This window comes from Cimex lectularius, unplaced genomic scaffold, assembly GCF_000648675.2.
Source record: "Cimex lectularius strain Harlan isolate CLEC.00 unplaced genomic scaffold, Clec_2.1 scaffold22, whole genome shotgun sequence".
In the NCBI taxonomy this organism is placed as follows: Eukaryota; Metazoa; Arthropoda; class Insecta; order Hemiptera; family Cimicidae; genus Cimex; species Cimex lectularius.
In genome coordinates, this window is record NW_019392657.1 from 1,584,682 (window position 1) to 1,607,400 (window position 22,719).

The window sequence follows — 22,719 nt, forward strand, 5'->3', positions numbered from 1 at the left end:
TCAAGCCCGGGGCTTTCGATTTTAAACTGGGACTAAATAAATAATTCAAAAGGCCTCATAGGCAAAGATATCTCATTTTAAAGGAGATTATGGTTTCTCGGCCTAAAACAAAAGAGAGAAGAGAACCGGGGAGCGAAGACCTCAACTACCAAATTCCTTCGGACCCCCGTAACAGGCCTTGTCTTCACACATGAAAAAAAAAGCTTCATCAAAATCCAATTGTACTATAAAAAAAAAAAAAACTATGGATAATTACAAAAATGACGATGATAGAAGAGCCTAATTAATTATATCACCTCAATCACGGAACTCAAGGCAATTAAAGACTTTCTTTAATCATTTCATTCCTTTTTGTTTTACCCAATAAAAAGTAGTCCATTATCCAATCAAGTTCTGCGTTTATAAATTTTAGTAGGTACTTGAAAATAAATATCACCCAGTCAAAAAACAAAAATTCTGCCTGGGCCTGCTTGTCACCCTTATGCAGAGAAAGGTGATATGATAATAGAAGCTTGTTATGCCTTGGCTCCTTATTGAGAGCGTGTAGGTATGCCGCCGAATTTAAGAATATATCTCGACCAAAGTGAGTCTGGGTCCCCTGTTACGCTTTTTGAAGGACGTCGGGTTTTTTCACACCGGTGAGTACTAGTTCATCAAGAATCTTGATTATAAGGCCCAATCTCGGTTTGAATTTCTTCTACGGTTACATGAATCATTCTAACCCTTCTGGGATACGAATACAACGATCAATGAGCACCTCAGACAGAAAGATAGAAAGAAAATGAGGGAACAATGGAACTCACTCATTGGACACAATCAATCCAAGAACCTCCTAACAAACTTTGGAAGGAAAGAAGTAACAGAATTATCAAAGGAAGAAGGAAAAACAGCGAATCCTAACAGGATTCTTAACAGGACACTGCAAACTAAATGGACATCTGAAGAAGATCGGCATAACTCAATACCTGCAGATTCTTCAAAGAAGCAGAGGAGACACCAGTACACCTGCTAACAAACAGTGGTGCTACACTTTCCCGCAGGAGGCTTTGGGACATACAGCGTAACCGCAGAAGAGATCCAACCACTGAAACCAAGCCTACTAATCAAGTTCTTGATGAACTAGGACTTACCGGTATGCTTTAAGCACAGAACGGGGATACAATAGCTCATAAAGGCGCAGTATAAATGAACCCCGACTAATACATCTATCTATGGTATATGCCAAAACACTTCCTTCTGCGAGAAAGTTGGATTGTTTATGTCCAATGAGTGAATTCTACTGTTTCCTCATTTTTGTTTTGTCTTTTTTTCTGAAACACTTTTGACAGAACGAATCCCTTGTCACAGAAGGACTCAGGACTTATGAGCGGTATGGCACCAAGGACATCTGCTCTCTCGTCGACCTCTCACATGCCTCCCGACCCTGCAAAGTTGAATATATTCGTATGCTTAATCGATTTAGTTTAATTTTGCGATTCAGCACCATCTTTGAGTTAATGTTTTCAAACTTTGATGGCTCCTTGGCTATCTGTCATGATAGCTATATTCTTGTTTTTGGGCTCTTTGTTCAAATTGAACTAGGTACATCTCTCAATCGCATGAGCCTCGGCATGGGAGATACTGGCTTATTTTCCCATGGGTTCTGATTATTTGTTTCCAGGACCGAACACCCCTGCCTCCGGTACCTTCCTGCGTTCTAGCGTTCCAGCAGATGGTGCCGTACTAAAGGAGGGGTTTTCCCTATTTCACATTCTTTTTTGATGCTTAAGCTTTGTTTGGAAATGTTGCTTAACTCAAAGATTGTATTGTTTTAGGCTAGTTTATATTTTGTATGCTCCTGGGGGCTGATGGCTCAGGTGTCGAAAGCTCCCGGTGGATCCTAACCCCGTTGAATAGACCAAAAAAGTCTCCGACGTCGCTCCTTCAGATTCCTAAGCACGATTTGCTTACTTTACTCCTTTAAGAATAAATATATTAATAACATAAAAGGAAAGAAAAGGATCTCTCTTCCAGAAGTTGAAATTTTTAGAGTAAACGCTTCTCCAGTCTCGACCAGTTTGCCGACGAGAATGATTTAGCAAAATGCCCAGACAGGATGAAACCCTTGTTGTCAAAACTCTTGAAATTCTTACGCGTAGGTGGTCACGTCTATTCGGATTGCTACCGCAAACAAACAGGAGGAGTCATCAAAGCAAAATACAATCGGTTGTACTTTTTTTTGGTTTCGCCAGCTCTGAGGTGAGTATACAAAGAACGGTGAGATACTATAACCTCTTTATAATATGGACGGACAAAAAAGTCTTCCTCCCTTTGTAGCGTCCTGGTTTTATTTTCATTACTAGCTTTTTTCGGGGGAGGCAGGGGATCCGCGATTGTGTTTTTTACCCTTTGAACAATATGTAGACTTTGTTGAGTTTTATAAAAGGGCGAAGGGTAAAGAAAAAAAAGGTCCATTCTTTACTCGCCTACGGGGAATAATAGTTTAGTTATTACAGTGTTCTGGATTATTAAAATTGTATTAATTAGCAACACATCAACTTAAATTCAGTACATATTGCATTGGCTGACGTTTTTAACTCACTAAACCAATATTAAAGATAGAATATAATCCGGGGCCGAAATCCCACCTGTAATACTTAAAACACATTATTTGTTCAATGCTTCCTTGAATACAGGACTCTTTCATAATCATTGGATAACCAATTTTATTATGCCATTATTTAAAAATGGCAGCAGGAAACGACATAATTAATTTAAAGACCATTATTACAATTAATTAATGTTTTTAGTTGAGATAAAAAAGTCAATGGCACGAGCGGGATTCGAACCCACGATCTTCGGCTAGATACGCCGCTGCTCTACCACTTGAGCTATCGTGACCTCGATCCACTCGGACACCAACTTCCCATCTCAACCGCACCTTTTGAATTTCCCGCTCGTGCCATTGACTTTTTTATCTCAACTAAAAACATTAATTAATTGCAATATATTAATTGGTCAAGCGGACAGCGAAATTAGTGAATTTAATGATTTAAAATGAAGTATTCTTCACTAAAGCTCTCCGCGGCCATTTCATTTGTCGTCGAGAATCCAATCCGATTACACGACATTTGAAAAATGGCAAAAAGGAGGGAAAATTCAAAAGGTGCGGTTGAGATGGGAAGTTGGTGTCCGAGTGGATCGAGGTCACGATAGCTCAAGTGGTAGAGCATCGGCGTATCAAGCGGAAGATCGTGGGTTCGAATCCCGCTCGTGCCATTGACTTTTTTATCTTAACTAAAAAAACCTTAATTAATTATAATTATTATTATTATAACACGCTTCCTGCGTTTGAGTAAAATTTATCAGTGCTGATTAAGCTAATGCATTGAGTAGAGAGGCACCCTGTATAAATTTGTTTTATTGAAAACCGAAAGCGTAAAAATGACATCATTCTCGTGGACTATCAGCATCTCTTATGAAATTGTAGGCTGTTTTCATTCAAAATAATCTTCGAATATGCCGGACCCGGTCGACGTTTGAAAAGAGAAGCTTCTCGAAATTACACATTAAGTTGGATTGAAGGCAGAGCGGCCTCTAATTTGCAAGGTGAGTACACTTGAGTAGGTCTTCGAGTCAATTTTCTTCGGCTACCGGGTGCGACGTTTTACGGCGCCGGCACCGAACATTTAAACTATTCCTTATTAGTTCGAAAAACTGGTGGTTACCGGCAATTTAGCCCTTCGTTCAACGATCCCTCTTGTCCTAAATGTCGCAATTTTCCCCCAAAAAAATTGTAAAGCCGAGCCTACTTTTCGAGCGGTTCCGTGAGATATCTTTCAAGCTAATAAATGGAAAATACAGGGCCGTGGTCTCGTCGGGGTGAAATTAATGTCAATCAACCCTTCGGCCTTTATGGGAAATTGGTTGTTGGTCGAGGAAAACCGCTTAGAAATCTCGAGACAATTACCGGTCATTAAGGGATGTCAGATTCGCCGTCGCCCGCATTCAATTAATTTCACTACCTGTTCTATACCGATAATAAACAAGTTGATACATTTAATGGTTCTAGTTACCAATTACCATCTTTATGACAAGGAAAACGTTACAAAAACCCTCTTTTCCCACGTGACCCTGTGAGCCATCCTAAAAAGAAATTGGCATATTGATAAGCCGTTAAATAAATATATTGTCAAAAACCAAATATTTAACCAAAAAATATATTTTTTTAATATAAAAAAAGGTTTTCTTAAAACAAGAAATCGGTGTGCTCAAAATGGGTCATGATCGATTTTCTTTGGCTTATTCTGTATCGTATCCCCAAAATCTTCAACTTCCTGCTAAACAGTTTAACTTAATAACTATTGAGTCTAGTCAGGATCAAAATATTAAAACGTTTTCGGAGTCTGAAGTACTTAAAAAAAGTATCATACTGGCTTCTTTAAAAAAAAAAAAATTATTACAAAATATTAATCACTGAAACTATGGTATTTGGATTTGTACTGGGTAAAAATCAATGAAACTTGAGCGGCAAGCTTCTGATTTTTCCTTCTCGAAGGTGGAATAATAGGTCATCTCAAAAATATAACAACCAGCTTTTTTCAATCCACGCGTTTCGGATTTACGGATGGACCGGACCCACCCGGTCACAAAACAATATTCTGTGCCAACTATCACCTGCCTCGGTAGCGCAGTAGGCAGCGCGTAAGTCTCATAATCTTAAGGTCGTGAGTTCGATCCTCACCCGGGGCAGATATTTTTAGCTGGCGGACTCGATGAAGTCCATGATTAAAAACGTTTTTGTAGTAAATATTTAATTTTAATTCTACATTAATAACTTCTCAGTATTGTAACTATTTTATGCTGACGATGCCAAAATCTACCTGTCCTATCCCTATGAACTACCATTGGCCATCTCTAAGATCCAGAAAGACCTAAATTNTATACTTATATATGAAAATGTCAAACAATTTTTATATTTTATAACTTTTAAATTTAATGAAATCAAAACTCAACATGTTTGAAAAAGCCCAAAGCCGTAGAATCTTGTGATAGCAAGATTATCTTTGCTTTTAATACGGGTTAACATTTGTCAATCTTACATTGCGTAATAAATCCAATAATTCAATGTTTCAAACTTTTTTCCCTTGCCCAATAAATATTTAGAATTTTAAAGAAAATATGTTTTAATTGCATTAAACTGCCAGTTAAAATAAAACTTATTTACTCCGTTGAATTGATTAGATTTACCGATTTTTTACACATTTTTTGTTTGCTGTACAAATAAGTCACAAAATTGCTTTGGCACTGTAATCATATTAAAATCCGAGGTTACATTAAGTATTTATCTGATGCTTACCTGCTTAATCCCACCCTCTATCATTTGGTAAATTTTCTTTATGAGTACAAGCATATCTAGTATTGAGTTGATTTGTTCAAAATGAGTACCACTTACATTTTGGTTAGGTTAAAAGGAGTCATAAAGCATCTGGAATTGAGTTAAAATGAATTGTCCAAAAATTTAACTCATTGACATTTAGGTTGGGTTAGGAGTCAGTCTCTTTACTTCCATACCTTGCATTGCAGCCAATATGGGCCTATTGTGATCTCCATCATTATCTAGAGCTTTTATTAAGTTATTTGGTAAGCTTACGGCATTTCATCATAACCCAAAGCTTGGAGGGCTGTATATCCTTCAGGCCTTGGCTTTTCCTCTCCCCATTAATTGGAATCTCAGCCTGCAAAGGACTTTGTACCAACGGAGGTTATGTTGTTTCTTCCTGGCAATATCTGAACAAGCTTTATGCCCTTTGGGTCTATCCACACATTACTCTAGAATCCTAGGTTCTAGTAGTTCTACTGTTTGATTCTGTGGCAGACCCTTGTCACGTGCTCTTGTTGTTGAATACAATTCCATTCGAGGACTTAATTCTTAACCCATTGTCTGATGGATTTTTTACAATTTGGTATATTTCAAAAAGATTCAGGGCCGATAGGTGTCCCGATTGAACTTGAACTCTACAAACTTTAAAAAAACTCACTAATCAGTACAGGTTTCTCAGAGCCTGAAAAGCAAATTTTTTAAATTCTTTCAAGCGATTAATGAAGATGAGTAGGTTCTTCAAAGAAACCCTGACACGTTTGAGAACATGACTACTTCAACATTATTTCATCATTTAAAAACTGAAGGCCTGAAAAAATAAGATGAATCTAGATGAGATCATCAAGCAAAGAACACTGAATATGAAGAAGAATCTGTACTTTGGTTGTTGGCCGTTCATTCTCTGCCTAATGTCACAGTTTTATGTTTTATAAGTAAAATGAACCATCAGTGAAGATGGTAAGAAGCCGAAAACATGGATGTTATTTTTTCTTTTTTTTAAATATGTATTTAAATTTGAATTGCTGGCAAACTTTTGCAATAAGGAAGTTTTATCAGTTAACCTTTAATTTGCCACCCTGATGAGTTCTCCATGTCTGGAGTGCCTACACAACCGGAATAATATTTTAATACCAGCAATAAGGAAATATTTATGGAAATAGAAAGGAAAGCCGACGATTACATATTTACTTATATTCAATCTGTAATGTTTTTCTTAATTTAGAAACAGTTTTTCCACATAATAAATTATGGTAAAATATTTCATTAACAATATTCTAATTAGCTACATTCTGACCAAATTTAGACAATTGCACACCTAAAACATCTAATTATCACAATTATCAATTAGGTATAAAAAGCTTATTGTATTTGGGTTTTTTATTTTGTGCTATTTACCAATACTTATAAAAAAGAAGGAAAAAACATGCATCTACAATTTATTTGAATAAAAATTGCAAATAGCAGTTTAAAAATAATTAATACCTTAAACTATCACAAAATTTGAAAGGATTAAATGCTAATAAGCCATTTTCCTTAAGTCTCCCTATAGTATTTTTTTTACCATATTTATTATTATAATTTTTTTTTAGCTTAAATAGCATGGCATGCAAAAATTTTCCCTATTTTTCCTAAATATATCTTTTGTTCTTGAATCATACGATACACACTAGAAAAATTATTTTCAATATTTTAAAAAATCTTTTCTTTTTAAAAGTTTATTATAAAAAGGCTTCAAAAGTCACATAGTACAGGAGCATAATAAATTTATGAGTATCCAAAATAAATTTTAAAAAATTGTACCCGTCCAAAACACCGGAAAAAAAAAATTCACTTGTATATATATTTCTACGTTGAAATCTGGACCGTCGAGCATGTAGATTGAGTTTTATTATAATTTTATCTTGTTTGCTCAACCAATAAATTTCATCTAGAAAAAAAAATACGTGAAAGAATATAAATTTAAATTTTAGTATTTAAAAATAAAAAAAAAGCAATGAATTTAAAATAGTCAGCGGAAGACAAATAAACTGCCGATGGACGGAAATGAGTAGAGAGCCTCGTGTGTCAAGCTTAATCTTAAACTCAAACGTGATGTTTCTAATTTTTTCAACGTTTACAATATCACTACATAACTAACATAGTTTACATATAAAATAAAAATAAATAAATGTCTACTCAAAAAAATCACAATTTTTTTTACTGTTTTCACCAATTCTTGCAGAAATCTGGTAACATACCATTTTTAGTGTTTTGTCAATGGTATTTATTTTGCTATCACAGAAATCCTTTGTTTTCTCATTTCTCACTTCACGTATTTTGAAGATTCGATTGACTAGAATTAAACGGTATTTACAACTTTATTAAACCTCCTTTTCGGATATTTGTTCAAAGGAAGATGTCGAAGTGTCACTCGAAGGGGTTATTTCGCCGTCTTTCTCTCCGGTGTCTTCATTTTTCTGTCCATCTTCCTTGGATTCTTTGATCTCTGAGACAAGGGAAGCTAAAACACAAATAAATTTAATATAAAAATCGTATGAAAACCAATTAAATAAGCACTAACAAGGAGCATCAATATTACTGGCGAGATCTGTTCCCTGGAAAATCTCAGCCAGCTGAGACTTGAGTTCAACGCCTTCTTCCGGTACGCCCACAAGCTCAGGAGGCTCGTCCTCTTCATTGATTTCTTTGGTGAACCAAGGTGCAATAATCTGATGGAGTGTGACTAGAGCTATGTTAACTGTTATTATCGTTGATAATCGGTATAATGATGTTTGGGCAAAAATCATGACGAGTACTGCCGATGTGAATACAAAGTGACTCACGGTTTTGCTCCCAGCCCTGGAAAAAATTCCAGTTTATGATTGATCAGATAAATTTGTTATTTGAGAAAAAAAATTGTCATTTATGACAATATAATTTTATAAATTCAGAAATATTGTAATGAAGAAAACATATTTTTTTTTTAAATACTAATAATAATATTTAGATGATTAGAAAAATAGTATTATAAGAATTAAAATTAAATTTATTTATTTGATAGAAAATTTGTACTGATAACTTACAGTCCTGTCCTTGGGAATTCAGACTGCCATAGAACACCTGCACATATTGTCAAAATAACACAATTTATGTACCCAGGATCTGGATCGAGTTTCGAACTGTATCTACGTTGAAAAAGATAATTAGTTTTTTAAACCTCATTTCAAAATTTAAAGAGAAATACCTGTAGTTTTTAGCCCAGACGAGCACGCTGGGTACGTTTATAATAGCAACTTGTGTCCAGAGCATCAGTAGCGTCAAATGAAAGCTGATGTCGTCTATAGAAGGGATCTGGAACGTTGGAATTTCAACCGACTTGTCCTTCCTCTGTTTAAGTTTGGCTTTAAGAGCCCTGAGCGGCCAGTAGACGATCTCCTCCCAAAAGTCCTCGTACAGAGTTATCATCTGAAATTAAATTTTATTATCACTTCGAGTGTATTGTCAACTGGTAATTTTTACCTTAAAGCAATAGAATCCCAAGCCGATGCAAACCGCCAAACCCCCACAAGCTGTATAAGCGACAGTCATCATAAAAGCGGACACAACAAGCGGCACTTTGATCGCTCCGCTCAGTGCGTACTCAGACAGCCAAGCCAAACCAAAGAAAAACTTACTCAAAAACCTAAACAAACACAAGCATTAATATATTTAATTATAGTTAATGCCATTAGGAAATATTACTTTAAAATAATCCCGTTGTAAGCTTGCCCTTGAAACACGATACCAACAATCAATCCTAACCCGACAATGTAAGTTAAACAAAAAGCGACCAAATACAGAGCGACAGGAATGACAAGCATTTCTATCATCCCGCTGTTGTTTCTCGTGTCGATTGATGGGATGAACGGAATGTAGTTCGCAAAGTGCCTAAAGACAGAGAAAATTGACACGACGTACATTATAAACAAAACATCGATCGAAAACTCACTGTGCTATCGCCGTCGTTATGGCGGAGGCTTGCATCACGATGTAAGGCTTGCCCGCCAAAGGCATCGCCGTATGCAAAAGCGGACAGCTGAGATTTTCCTTCATAGATTTGATCTGGTAAGCAAGCGTTAGGAGGAGACAGACAGACACATAAGTGAACACGGAAATGCCCTGTTTTGAAATTACAGCGCTTATTCCAGGTAGGAACGTTCTGCTCAACCTGAAAAACAAAAATGCAAATAAAGAGATAACAAAACAACATAAATAACACTGATAATATTATCCACTTTCAGTTTGTAAAATAAAATAAAAAGTCATCCACCTAGCTTTGTAGGCAGTAGTCAAAGTTTTCAAATAGTTCTAATTATTTTTATTTTTTTGTTAATTGCTAATAAATCTCTGCTAATCTAAGGATATTCTTATGGAAAAAAAGATAACATTTCTCAATATATCTAAAAGTAAGTAATTTTATATTTTTACTACACTCCATTTGTAATTATACATTTTTATTATATAAATTTGAACTTAAATAAAGCACATTTCAACTTATACTACATTAGATATAATACTCTTACTAGGGACAAAAAAAAAATTGTCTCAAAAGCAGCAATTTTATATTCTGAAGTTTTATTTCATCAAACAAAAAAAAAAAAATTATACTCACTTTATTCTGTAAGCACATTGATGATTGAGAAAGAATTCGACTTTTACATTTCCAACATCTTTCCCTACTGGTTTTGAAGAATGCAAGAAAACTGGTACCAAACCGCTTGATCCGCTACACAAAAAAATCAATTTAATATTTTACGACTAAGTGTTATATTCAATATAAAAAAAAACCCCTACTTAATTAGAAGCTTTGAGCCTTCGTGGTTCCAAGGGACGTTGACGTAGACTTCGGCGAGATCTGGAGAAGTGCAGTTTTTCGAACTGATGCTGAATACGTACGTCTGCCAGATTTTCTGCAGGCTCGACATCTCAACGGCGTAATAAAGCGCTCCCCAGCTGTTCTCTTCTAGGACGACAGTGCTTGGAAGATAATCCATAGACCCTTCGATCGTACGAGCCCGTTTTTTGAACAAGTCCAAAGAGATTTTGACCTGAAAGAAGGAAAATTAAACTCTTTATATAGAGAAATATTTGAATTTAAAACATACTTCTTCACTATTTGGAAGTGTTCTAATGACTACATGCGAATAGCCTGTCATTCGTAAATGTGAAAGATCAATCAGTGCTGATTTTCTTTTCTTCTTTGAGGTCAGTGATATTTTAGCTTTCCCTGACAAATTGGTCGCCGTTTTGCTATCGAATAAAAAATGTCTAGTGTTATTTCACGAGCATTGAAAGCGCAGGTTTTCACTCACCAAATCCTCATGCGGTTTACAGTGGTATCAACAACGCAAGCAAATATCCAATCGCGGTTTTCATGGTTTTCTGTCAAAACTGCCAAAGTGTCAGCGGCGGTTGCGAGGGATACAGTTATGTGAGTCGTTTTATCGACGTACTTTTCAAACCATGTCATGTGACTCCCGACCATCGGAATCCAACTGTGCTGCATTTTATTGTTGTATAAAATCACTTCTGATGGGTATCGGGCTGAATGAAACCTCTTGGAACCACTTCTCTAAAATGTCAATGATTGTAGCGCATTCGAGACTTTTTTAAAATAAATCTTTTAAAGAAATTTACTTCTAAAAAGTGATACTCAAAAATATCTTTCCTGAGGGCAACATCATCTGTGATTTGTTTAGTTTTAAGGTCTACACTGTCAAAAAGAGACCTGACAATTACAATAATCAGTTCCCGACACCACAAAATACAAAGATGGTCAACTGAGAGCCACACTTCAGGTATCAAAGATGTCTAAAAAAGTTTATATTATATTAAAATAAATGTACCAAATTTATTTTAAGATATGTTCAGTAAAACGCCGACAAAACATAGGAGAATTAAAAAATTACACTTACAACAACACTGATATCAGCGTGAGGTGTAACAGTCAAGTTTGTCCGTACGAGTAGATCCCTGGGGCCACCACCAATCGACAAAAAGTTTATTTTTTCTTTCAAATGTGGACTGTTATCCCAGTAGTTGTTCACTTTTTCATAGTATTGTGCCAGGTAGAGGTCAGGTAGGATTGCTGGCATGTGCGGTGTTGCTAAAGTAATTATGATCTTGACTAGTGACGGATCGAAACCTGGCTCAAGGAAGAGTCCTTTTGCGATAACTCCTCCCTGTTGAAGTAAATAGGTCGGTTTTTTTAAACTTTTAACATATTAAATTTCAACTTACAATAGAATGGCCGATAAGGACGATTGAAGAAGGCTGGCTCTCTTCTCGGTATAGTGAAAGAATCCTGCTCATGCAGATTTTGACAAATTTGGTTTGTTCTTCAAGAAATCCTCCGAACAGTGCGTTGAGGTCTTCGTTGAGGTCAATCGCAAAATAGTCAAAATGGAATGGGCTTCTTGTGGCAAGTGATTTTCTCAGGCTGACTGATGCAAGTGAGCGAACTAAACAAAAACGCATTACTTGTAGAATAAGAAAAATTTAAATTATGTATAAAAAATAATTTGAAAAACTATTTATTATGTATAAAAAACGCTCAACTATTTCTAATCATTTTTGTGACGAGACCAAAATAAGAGATAATCAAAATAAAAACGGTACACTCTTTAATGATAAAAAAATAACAATTTGATAGTTATTCAGATATCGTGAGATGCGGTCGGGTGCCAATTCTTCGTTCTTCTCGTGTAGAAATGTGTAGAGATTAGTGACCGTTAATCGATATCTGAATAACTATCGATTAACGGTCACTAATCTCTACACATAACAATTTGAATTGAACGAAAAATAAACTCTGATGTATGTGTCCAGAATAAAACAATAAAAATTAAAATTTACTTACAAAAAAATAATAAATCTTCGAGAGGAATAAGAGGAAGGAAGATTCGTTTGAACACGCTCAGCCAATATCCGAACAACATCTTTCCTGTAGATGGGCAAAAGAATCGACTCATCTAAAAGAATCGATCGCCCAATCGATTCCTTTAAGTGAATTGCGTTTCACTTCAGGTAACTGGAGGGGACGGATACGTTACACTGCAACTCTGCAAGTACTCGTGGACGGTGGAAGTGTTGAGTGAAGTGAATCACCGCAAGTGCTTCTAATTCGTGACTACTGTAATTTTTTCTCGGTCCCTCAACACCCTTGACGTAACAGATATAGAATAATTAAAGAATAGTTCTTAACATCGAACTGATCAGTATTAATTATGAATCCGACTATTCAATCCGAGAAGCGTGAGATAATTATCAGGACTGGTCCAGGGAAGTTCATCACTAGATACCTCCCGGATCTCTCCGGTTTTAAATCCACCGCATTACCCCTTAGAAAGCTTTTAAGCAAACCCAGGAAAGAAACCTTCCGTCCTGATACCACAGATGGGAGTTCCCTACAATGAATTACTGAAGTTTGTGGGAGACAGTTGGGGTTCCGATGTTAGCATTAACGCAAGTTTGGAATTTTTATATGAAACCATTCAAATACTTTTCAAGGAAAAATTACGAACTAAATGGACCACATACAAAGTAACAATAGGAGACGTCGGAGACACTATCACTCCATTTTCTCTATTGGATGTAACAAGGGTACGTTCTCCGAGACCTCAAGTCACTGGAAAAGCTTTGGAACAAGATCAGGTTTTGGGAAGAGTGGCCGAAATCCTATCAATTTATAGTGCCTATACTGCATCTCGAGGCCCCGGAAATGATCAGATGAGAGTTTTGGGACGAATGAAAACCATCTTAACTGATTCCCCTTATAACCTGAAGTCAATGGACACATCCCCAATCTTGGCCAAAGTGAGTTGGGGGAGTAATGGAAACTTCAAAAAAATAGTAGCTGCAGTGGACATGTTTTTCAACAAATTCCCAGAGAGTGTATATGCAAAAATCAAGGTTACGACATTATCTTCCCGAGATAGGGATTGTGGAGGATTGCATGCTATCCAAGATCTAAGCAAGTATATTGGTAAACCGACTTCTGTTGCTCTATCCTATGCCATGGACCCTAGAATCGGCCCAGAAATAATTAGATTAACCACCGAAAATGATGAGGCAACTGACTCAAATTCTTACTTTCATTATATGAGGGACATGGGTCTTAGTCAGAAAAGTCCCTACTCCTCGTCTATAAACCCAGTAATCTATAATTTTACCTATGCACTGGGCACTTTCCTAGGTGATACTAGGGCTTGCAATGCAAGAAAGTTCTCTGATAAGGGTATAACTAACACAATTAACGTTGCCGCTTACGTCGCCTATTATCTAAAACAATGGGGAATACCAGAGGTCAAGCGTAAGGTTGATGAGCGAGACAAGATGTTTTCGGAAGAAGGCAAAGACGATGAAGAAAAGAACATTCTCTTCATTTTGAAACAAATCAAAGCAAATGGAGGAATCATAACTGAAGAAATAAGGAGGGATCTTCAGAAAGGATTGAGTAAATTGACTGGTCTTTGAACTGGTACCATTGGTCATTATGTCAGTATATCATTTTAAGTTGATCGTAAAGAAATCAATTCTTTACTTTCTGCCAAATAGATATATCAGGGGTTTACACTAAAGATGTATTTAATCATATAAGACTTCACACTTTTGAAGATTGTATTCAGAGACTGTAACTTTAAGTATGTTTAATTGTAACACGGATGTCAATAAAGTATTAAAATGAGGTTAATTCCAAAAGACTTTATATACCAGGTACAAAGATCTATTATTGATTGTAGATATAATTGCTAAGATATAAAGAAGATTAGTTTAAGTCACACCTTATGGTTTTTCTTGAGGACTCAGATTTAATAAATCCTCATTAGGTAATAAGTTAATGAAAAAAAAAAACTTACACTTGTCATTTGAAATAATATTAATTACTATTACCAGGATAAATTTCTTTAACCCTTTTTTCCATTCCCCCAAGTAATCCTTCATTCCATTCACGCACACTAGCCATCCTACAACATAGCTTCTGCTTCCACCTAGCCTTCTCCAGAGAAGGTCCGAAGTATTCGCATCTATTGTAGGGAGGAAGCAATCCGGACATCAAGAAATCGCCTCACTATGAAGACCCATGTATCTACCTCTGGAAGTACCGATAGAGACTGGACTCAGCTGAAGGGGAAGCAGTCAAGGGTCATATTTGACAACCAGGATTCTATCTGTCATCCGCCAAGGAAAGGACATCAATTCAAGAGGCTACCCTAGATGACACCGCTGAAGACACATCCTGTACTACCTTGCCAAGCATCAGAGGAGGACTATGTTAAACATATTTATATCATTATACTGTTAAAAAGTTTTCTTGGTCAGATATGGGGAATGGCGAGGATAATCCGAGTTCGGTTGCATCCGAAATGTTGTCGCAATTGGAACAAAACACCCCAAAGACACAAAAGTTAAAAATAAATGAGATGGCCGGATCTGAATTGATCCCATTATGTGAACTGATTATGAGGAATGACCAATTCATGAACTTAATGAAGAATATTGTAGCGAACGCCTGCCAAAAAACGAAATTTCATTCCAAGCAGGTGAAACCCTTAATAAAGGCATTTGAAAGCCAATTCGAAAATACGGTAAAGAAGAAAGTGACGAAACAGGGAAAGAATCAGCCCAAAATTGAAAATCCGAAAGTTGTAATGGAAACAATTTCAGCTCCAAACCTGAAAAGAAACGAGTGTTCGGAAAGCGATGATTCAAGTTCGGAATCGGATTCAGCAATTTCGGTGGTGGAAGCAGACTTGTTAGCCCGACGAGATCTCGCCGGTGCCTCCAATTTTTGTGACGAGACCAAAATAAGAGAATCAAAATAAAAACGGTACACTCTTTATTGATAAAAAAATAACAATTTGAATTGAACGAAAAATAAACTCTGATGTATGTGTCCAGAATAAAACAATAAAAATTAAAATCTACTTACAAAAAAAAAATAAATAAATCTTTTGAGAGGAATAAGAGGAAGGAAGATTCGTTTGAAAACGCTCAGCCAATATCCGAACAACAACATCTTTCCAGTTTCCTGTCCTTCCTCAACCTTAGGGTCTCCCCACTTGAACATATTATCGTCACAATTTTTCAGCCACTCTACGAAGCTAAATTCATAAATTATTATGGTTGAAGTCACACTTATTATTTCAATTTTTTTGACCTCACCTATCAACAAAATTCCAACTCCTAATGACTACTGCCCTATATCTATCCTATCTAGGGAGGTTAGTCAATATACAAATCTCCAACCACCTAGAATATTCCAATCTTCCTAACCCCGCCAATCCGGATTTCGAAATTGTTTCTTTTCACAGACTGCCTTAAACCAGTAAGCCTCACTCCGTAATGAACTAATAAAAAGTTACGCCCTAATCCACCTTGATTTCACCAAAGCCTTTGATTCCGTCGTTCACACGTCACCCCTATCCAAAACTCAAATCGATTTCTTCCTTCACCAGCATCATCTGATGGTTCCATTCCTATCTTACCGTCACCATCCCTAAAGGCCTCCTCCTTCCTTCTAAAATCTGGTTCCCCAAGGCCCTATCATGTCTCCCATCCTTTTCAGCATCTACATTAATAACCTCTCAGTATTGTAACTATTTTATGCTGACGATGCCAAAATCTACCTGTCCTATCCCTATGAACTACCATTGGCCATCTCTAAGATCCAGAAAGACCTAAATTCCATCAACAACTGGGCCCATGAAAATTCCCTCAACCTCAATCCTACGAAGTCCAAGTCGCCTTCATTAAAAACCTTATCTCTTTTAATTAATCTTTTTATGTAAGGTTTTGGTTGAAATGAAAAGTTAGTGCCACGAGCGGGATTGGAATTTCATTTCAACCAAAACCTTACATAAAATAAGTAAGTTGGTCAATCAGACTACTAAATATAATGAACTTGGGAGTTATGCTTGACCAAAACCTCTCATGGTGCACTCACATTTTCCAAATTTTCCGTTGTTGTATTGCCTCCCCATCCAATTCCGCCTGTCCTGGTCTCTCTTCTTCAACTCCAGCTGTGATGTTTATGGTGGGTTTACAGGGGAGTAAAATAAGCGCCTAAAAAGACCAATGAACTGTTGTGCCAGGTTTATATTCGACATCCCCCGAGGGTCCAGGGTATCACAGCTGTATTCTGACCTTTCCTGGCTCTATCCCTCTTCCCGAAGTCTTTATTTCCTTGGTTCCTTCCTTTACCAGACCATTAACACCCATCGTCCTTATTAATATTCAGTCCGTTCGATTCAAATTCCCTTTCCACTCCTGCAATACCCGATCATCTCCCTGTGACCTAATCCTTTCCCGGTGTAAAGCCTGCACCTTTAAATGTGCATTCCTTCTATCTTTGTCCAACCACGATAAAAAAAATTCCAACTCCAAGCACAAAATTCTGGAACTCTCTCTCCCAACTATCCGCAACGCCACGCCCCTTACCTTTTTCAAACATGCACTTCCTCTCCCTCCAAACAGTCTCTATTTAACCACAGTTTAAATTTTCTCAGTAATTATTATTTTTCTATGTTTTGGGTTGTTATTATGTTGATCACCATGACAAGGTTTACTTTTATTTTTGTATCAAGATGTTAATAATTTTCACTATGTATTATTCTACAGGGACACTCCTTTCCCAGAATACATTATTTTCTTCTTCTTCTTCTTAAACTCACAAATTATTATGGTATAAGACACACTTATTTTATTTCTTATCTCTGACTTATTGTAATATTAAGGCTGATATCAATCACACCAAGAAAATTTTAAAATTATATAAAACACAACAAATATATCAATCAAGATTATTTTTTATTGGGTCCTTGAAATATGCATATTCAACTATATTATCTAACGTAGATGTATTGCACTATAAACTGTTTCAATTAAGAATCATTTCTCATTATCAAACTGAGATTGGACATTTCCTTAATGGAGATCGTATGTCGACTGGTAAAATAATTCCTGCACTAATCAGCCTGCTATCAGATTCGAGTATATTTATGGAACTTTGCTATACTTATATATGAAAATGTCAAACAATTTTTATATTTTATAACTTTTAAATTTAATGAAATCAAAACTCAACATGTTTGAAAAAGCCCAAAGCCATAGAATCTTGTGATAGCAAGATTATCTTTGCTTTTAATACGGGTTAACATCTGTCAATCTTACATTGTGTAATAAATCCAATAATTCAATGTTTCAAACTTTTTTCCCTTGTCCAATAAATATTTAGAATTTTAAAGAAAATATGTTCTAATTGCATTAAACTGCCAGTTTAAATAAAACTTATTTACTCAGTTATGACGATGAATTGATTAGATTTACCGATTTTTTACACATTTTTTGTTTGCTGTACAAATAAGTCACAAAATTGCTTTGGCACTGTAATCATACCATTTGATCATCATATCCTGTATCATTTGGTAAATTTTCTTTATGAATAAGTGTTGTGTATACAAGTCTTCTTTTTTGAGTTCGTATATGGTGTGGGTGTTAGTGTCTGTGTCTGAGTTGTGCTTGTAAGAAAAGGGTTGACAGATATATACATAGAAAGATATGGATGTAATAATAATGGATAAGATACATAGATAGATATAGTTGCATAGAGACAAAAGAAAATGTTTTTCTAAAACCTACGTCACACCAGACAGCACCTCACGATCCCTGGCTAATCATTGACTAACGGTCACTAATCACCACACATTATATTTTGAAATGTAAATGTAGAACTAGCAATTTTAAATTTAATTTTCTTAGCAAGGCCCAAATTCCCTAGAAATTCAAATAGCAAGTGTCTTTGTTTTTAAACCAGGACAACCCTTCCCTATCTCATAATGTTGTGTAATAAATCGAATAATACAACATTTTAAAATTGTTTAATAAATATTTAACACTAGCTTTATGTTTTAGCAAATATGCTTTAATCGCATTAATTTGCCAGTTTATGTAAAACTTTATTTAGTTATGACCAGGAAATAAATAGATTTGCTAATTTTTGTTGTTCAAATAAGCCACAAAATTGCTTTGGCACAGTAATCATATTAAAATCCCAGGTTATATTTAGATATTTATCTGATGCTTAGTTATAACATCCAGCAATATGTAAATTTTATTTACTTAACACAACCCAAAATTCTGAGAATTTGCAAATAAGTTATTTTTGGTTTTAGCAATTGGCTACATTTCTCCACCTTGCAACACTGAATAATAAATGAAATAATTATATGGTTCAGTATTCATATAATTCGGTATTAATATAATTATATGGTTCAGTACGGCTCAATAAATATTTAGTGTCTGCTTTGTGTTTTAAAGAAAATATGCTTTAATTGCATTAAACTGAAAATTAATAAGTTTTCATATAAACTTATGCAGTTATGGCCAGCAAACAAATAGCTATAAATTTCCTTTAATGAAGATATAGTTAGCATATAAAATGTCCGTATATTTCATCATGTTGAAATCCCAGGCTTATTTTGGTATTTACACGATGCTTAATTAAAACAACCAACAATATGTAAATTGTATTTACTTAACAAAACCCAAAATTCCTAGCATTTACAAATAACAAGAGTTATTTTTGGTTTTAGCACTTGGCTATATTTCTCCACCTTGCAACGTTGAGTAATAAATGAAATAATTATAATGTTTCATTTATTATTCATTTATTACTCAACGTTGCAAGGTGGAGAAATATAGCCAAGTGCTAAAATCAAAAAATAACTTGTTATTTACAAATTCTAGGAATTTTGGGTTTTGTTAAGTAAAAAAAAAAAAAATTATATATAGCTGGTTGTTTTAATTAAGCATTGGATAAATACCGAAATAAGCATGGGATTTCAATATGATGAAATATATGGACATTTTATGTGATAACTATCTTCACTAAAGGAAATTTATAGCTATTTGTTTGCTGGCCATAACTGCATAAGTTTATATGCAAACTTATTAATTTTCAGTTCAATGCAGTTTAATGCAATTAAAGCATATTTGCTTTAAAACACAAGGCAGACACTAAATATTATAGTTATATAGTTTATAAACTTTTATAAAAACTTATTAATTTTCAGTTTAATGCAATTAAAGTAAATAGTGGGAATTTTGGTTTTTTTTTTTAAATAAATACATTTATGTGTCGCTGGTTGAAATAACTTAGCATCGGATAAATACCAAAATAAGCCTGGGAGTTCAGTGTGATGAAATACATAGACATTTTATGTGATAACTATCTCCATTAAAGGAAATTTATAGCTATTTGTTTGCTGGCCATAACTGCATAAGTTTATATGCAAACTTATTAATTTTCAGTTCAATGCAGTTTAATGCAATTAAAGCATATTTGCTTTAAAACACAAGGCAGACACTAAATATTATTCAGTTATGGACAGCAAACAAATCGCTATAAATTTCCTTTAATGAAGATATAGTTATCATATAAAATGTATTTCATCATATTGAAATCCCAGGTTTATTTTAGTATTTATCCAATGCTTAGTTATATTAATCAGCATTATTTATTTAACAAAACCCAAAATCCCAAGAAAATACTACTACTTGGTTCAAATTACGATCGATATTCCAATGAACACAACTTTAACTTGTGCAATGGGCCCTTACCGTTAACTTTGTATTTTAAAGCAAATATGCTTTAATCGCACTAATCCGCCAGTTTACATAAAACTTATTTACTCAGATAAGACCAGCAAACAAATCGAGTTACGAATTTCATTTTGGGGTCTGTAGTCATATTAAATTCCCAGGTCGTATATATTTATCCGATGCTTAGTTATCGCAATCAGCTGCGCATAAATTTTAACTTAAAAAAAACTCAAAATCCCTAGGAATTTTAAATAGCAAGATTGTTTTGTTTTAGTGCTGCTTTCCTCCCCTTGCAACGTTGTGTAATAAATCAAATGATATAATTCTACAAAAGGGCTCAATCAATATTTAGGGCTTGCACGAGCCCTACAACGCATTGAAAAAAAGGAAGGTAAGAGAACTGTTACATAAAACCTATCAGATACTTAGTTATCACAATCAGCAAGCGTTGTCATACAGAGCAATAATTTCATTATTTTAAAATTAGATTGTTAAATATAGGATAATTTTTAAACCTTTTTTTTCTTGCTTGATACAAAAAATTTATTAACTTCAATCAATACTTGATTGATTGCGTCGGTTTTTTTTATTGGGAAGTTAAGAGTAAACTTTTTGGACAAGTTTTCAGAATTTTATAAATTTAACTTTAGACGGTTAGAAGTGTGACATATGCACGGTTTTTTAAAATTAAAGATAGAGGCTGTAGCAATTAATTGAAATAGATGAAGGATAATTAATTACGCTGATGTTAATTGATGGTCTAATTATTCAGAAATCGTGAGATGCGGTCTGGTATGATGAAAAACATTTTCTTTATCGTGCCAACGTTTCGATCTTTATTGAGATCATCTTCAGGGCTCAAACTGTTTGTTTTCTCTGTAACTGTGCCATTCTTGCGTGTCGTGTTGAGAGTGATGGTCTAATGGTGGAATTCGTTGTCCATGATAGTTTAGGTTTTGTTTTTTAAAATTTATGTCTTTATGTTATGACAAGGTGTAATAAAAGAGGGAAAATTGTACCTTGTTTAGGAGAACCACGGTTTCCTGGTATGAAGAGGACGGGTATGCCGGTGAATTTCATCTCCCTGGTCTTCTCGATGAACTTTCCTTCTGAGTAGGCATACAGGCCGTATTTTTTGTAAGCGGCTGTGACATTGACCGGGAGGGAGATCCTCTGGAAAAGGGCCGATCGATAAAGTGCGACTCTTTTTCTCCCTAGGCTATTTAAAAACCCCAAAACAAAAATCTTCACTTACGATCAGTTGTGGGTACATGTACATGTATGTCATGTTGCATCGGTTCTCCTCGTAGTCTGTTAAGAAGTTGTATAGTCCGGCGGAGAAGAAGAGCAAGAAGACGCCGGTGAAGAGGACGAAGCCGATTCTGAGGCCCATGGCTCGCGGTTCGCACTCTGTCACACGTGGGTCGGCTAAGTTGTTTTCATCGCAGCTGCAAAGTTGCGAAGTCCCTCCTCGCGTCGGACGCGCGTACAACGACGGTCGGTTGCGATGCTGACGGCGACTGGTCGCAGTCTCGCAAGTCGCAGGACACACTCAGCAGAGACGATTACGATACTGACGACAGCGCAGGCGCTTTTATCACAATCGACCGGTCATATTCGAACTTTCGAACTCATCCCTAACTGTTTTAAGCTTTCACAAATTAAATGTAACGAAAATTTTTTTGTGTGTTTTCTTGAAAAATCTGCTGTGAGGATGTAAATTAAATCATTCGATTGCAAGTACAATGCTACACTTTTTGACAGAACAAAACAAAAAACAGATTCTCGATCTTAAAACAAAATCATCACGGTATTAACGTTAAATTGGCTTTAATAAAATTACTCCTTTTTAAACACATTTCCCTTCTGAAACTCTAAGAAAAGACTATCGCGTTATCGGAGACTGCACATTAATTGATCACAATCTCATTGTCCTGACAGCATCAAATTTAAAATTAGATTGGCTTTTGTTTTTATAAATTTATTAGGTTATATACGTAATACGTAACAATTTTATTTTTTTCTGTTTCAGTTCTTAGTACATATTTGATAAATCTATGTAGAAAAATTCTTGCCACTTTCTTCTACTCTTTGCAATGACTCCAGCACTTTCTGAAAAGCAGATCCGTTGGAAAACGCCCAATTTTGGATTGAAAAACAAATCAATATTTTACATTCCTATTAAGATCAGTCAAGGGTCCCTAAATATATTACACTGATGGACAAAATTAACGCACCCCCCTTATATTTTAATATAATGTCTGTTCATATTATCTCTCCCACTCTCTCTCTTTCTCACGCTCTCTCTCTCTCACTCTCTCTCTCCCTCTCTCGCTCTCTCTCTCTCTCTTTCTCTTTCTCTCACGCTCTCTTTCTCACTTCCTTTTTTCTCTCTCTCTCTCTCTCTCTCTTTCACTCTCTCACTCTTTCTCTCACTTCCTTTTTTTCTCTCTCTCTCGCTATTTCACTCTCTATCACTCACGCACTTACTCTTTCTCTCTCTGACGCTCTCTCTCGCTCACATTCATTCTCTCTCACTCACTCTCACTCTCGCACACAAGCTCTCTCTCTCTCTCTCTCTCTCTCTCTCTCTCTCGTTCTCTCTCTCTCTCTCTCTCTCTCTCTCTCGTTCTCTCTTAGTCTCTCTCTCTCTTCTTTCTGTCCGTCACGCAAAACGCTTGTAAAATGGATTTAGTTTAAAATCGCTTCCTTGTTTACAATTAAACATCGTTTTGTTT

The 22,719-nt window shown here is 35.5% G+C and overlaps 1 protein-coding gene and 1 non-coding gene across 6 annotated transcripts; one reads left to right on the forward strand and one right to left on the reverse strand.

Moving 5' to 3' along the window:
* The first annotated feature begins 4,658 nt into the window (after positions 1-4,658).
* Positions 4,659-4,731, forward strand: Trnam-cau. Its single transcript has one exon. It is a non-coding gene; the product is annotated as a tRNA-Met (tRNA).
* A 2,330-nt stretch (positions 4,732-7,061) lies between these two features.
* LOC106662578 (GPI inositol-deacylase) lies at positions 7,062-21,894 on the reverse strand. 5 transcript variants are annotated; one of them, XR_001339924.2, is made up of 17 exons: positions 21,237-21,894; positions 21,001-21,154; positions 11,621-11,841; positions 11,296-11,562; positions 11,018-11,191; positions 10,693-10,952; positions 10,486-10,630; positions 10,175-10,428; positions 9,993-10,106; positions 9,330-9,548; positions 9,083-9,268; positions 8,861-9,023; positions 8,586-8,806; positions 8,425-8,526; positions 7,941-8,200; positions 7,600-7,862; positions 7,062-7,289 (listed from the first exon to the last, which is right to left on the reverse strand). XR_001339924.2 is itself a non-coding variant. In XM_014386785.2 (16 exons), exons 1-16 carry the CDS (start codon positions 21,372-21,374, stop codon positions 7,723-7,725), a joined length of 3,018 nt encoding a protein of 1,005 aa, XP_014242271.1. In that variant the 5' UTR covers positions 21,375-21,894; the 3' UTR covers positions 7,481-7,722. The 5 variants fall into 5 exon arrangements, 3 of the variants coding, with proteins under 3 accessions (XP_014242271.1, XP_014242260.1, XP_024080524.1); XR_001339923.2 differs by having other exon boundaries at positions 7,923-8,200; positions 21,237-21,890; XM_014386785.2 differs by lacking the exon at positions 7,062-7,289 and having other exon boundaries at positions 7,481-7,862.
* Positions 21,895-22,719: the final 825 nt, after the last annotated feature.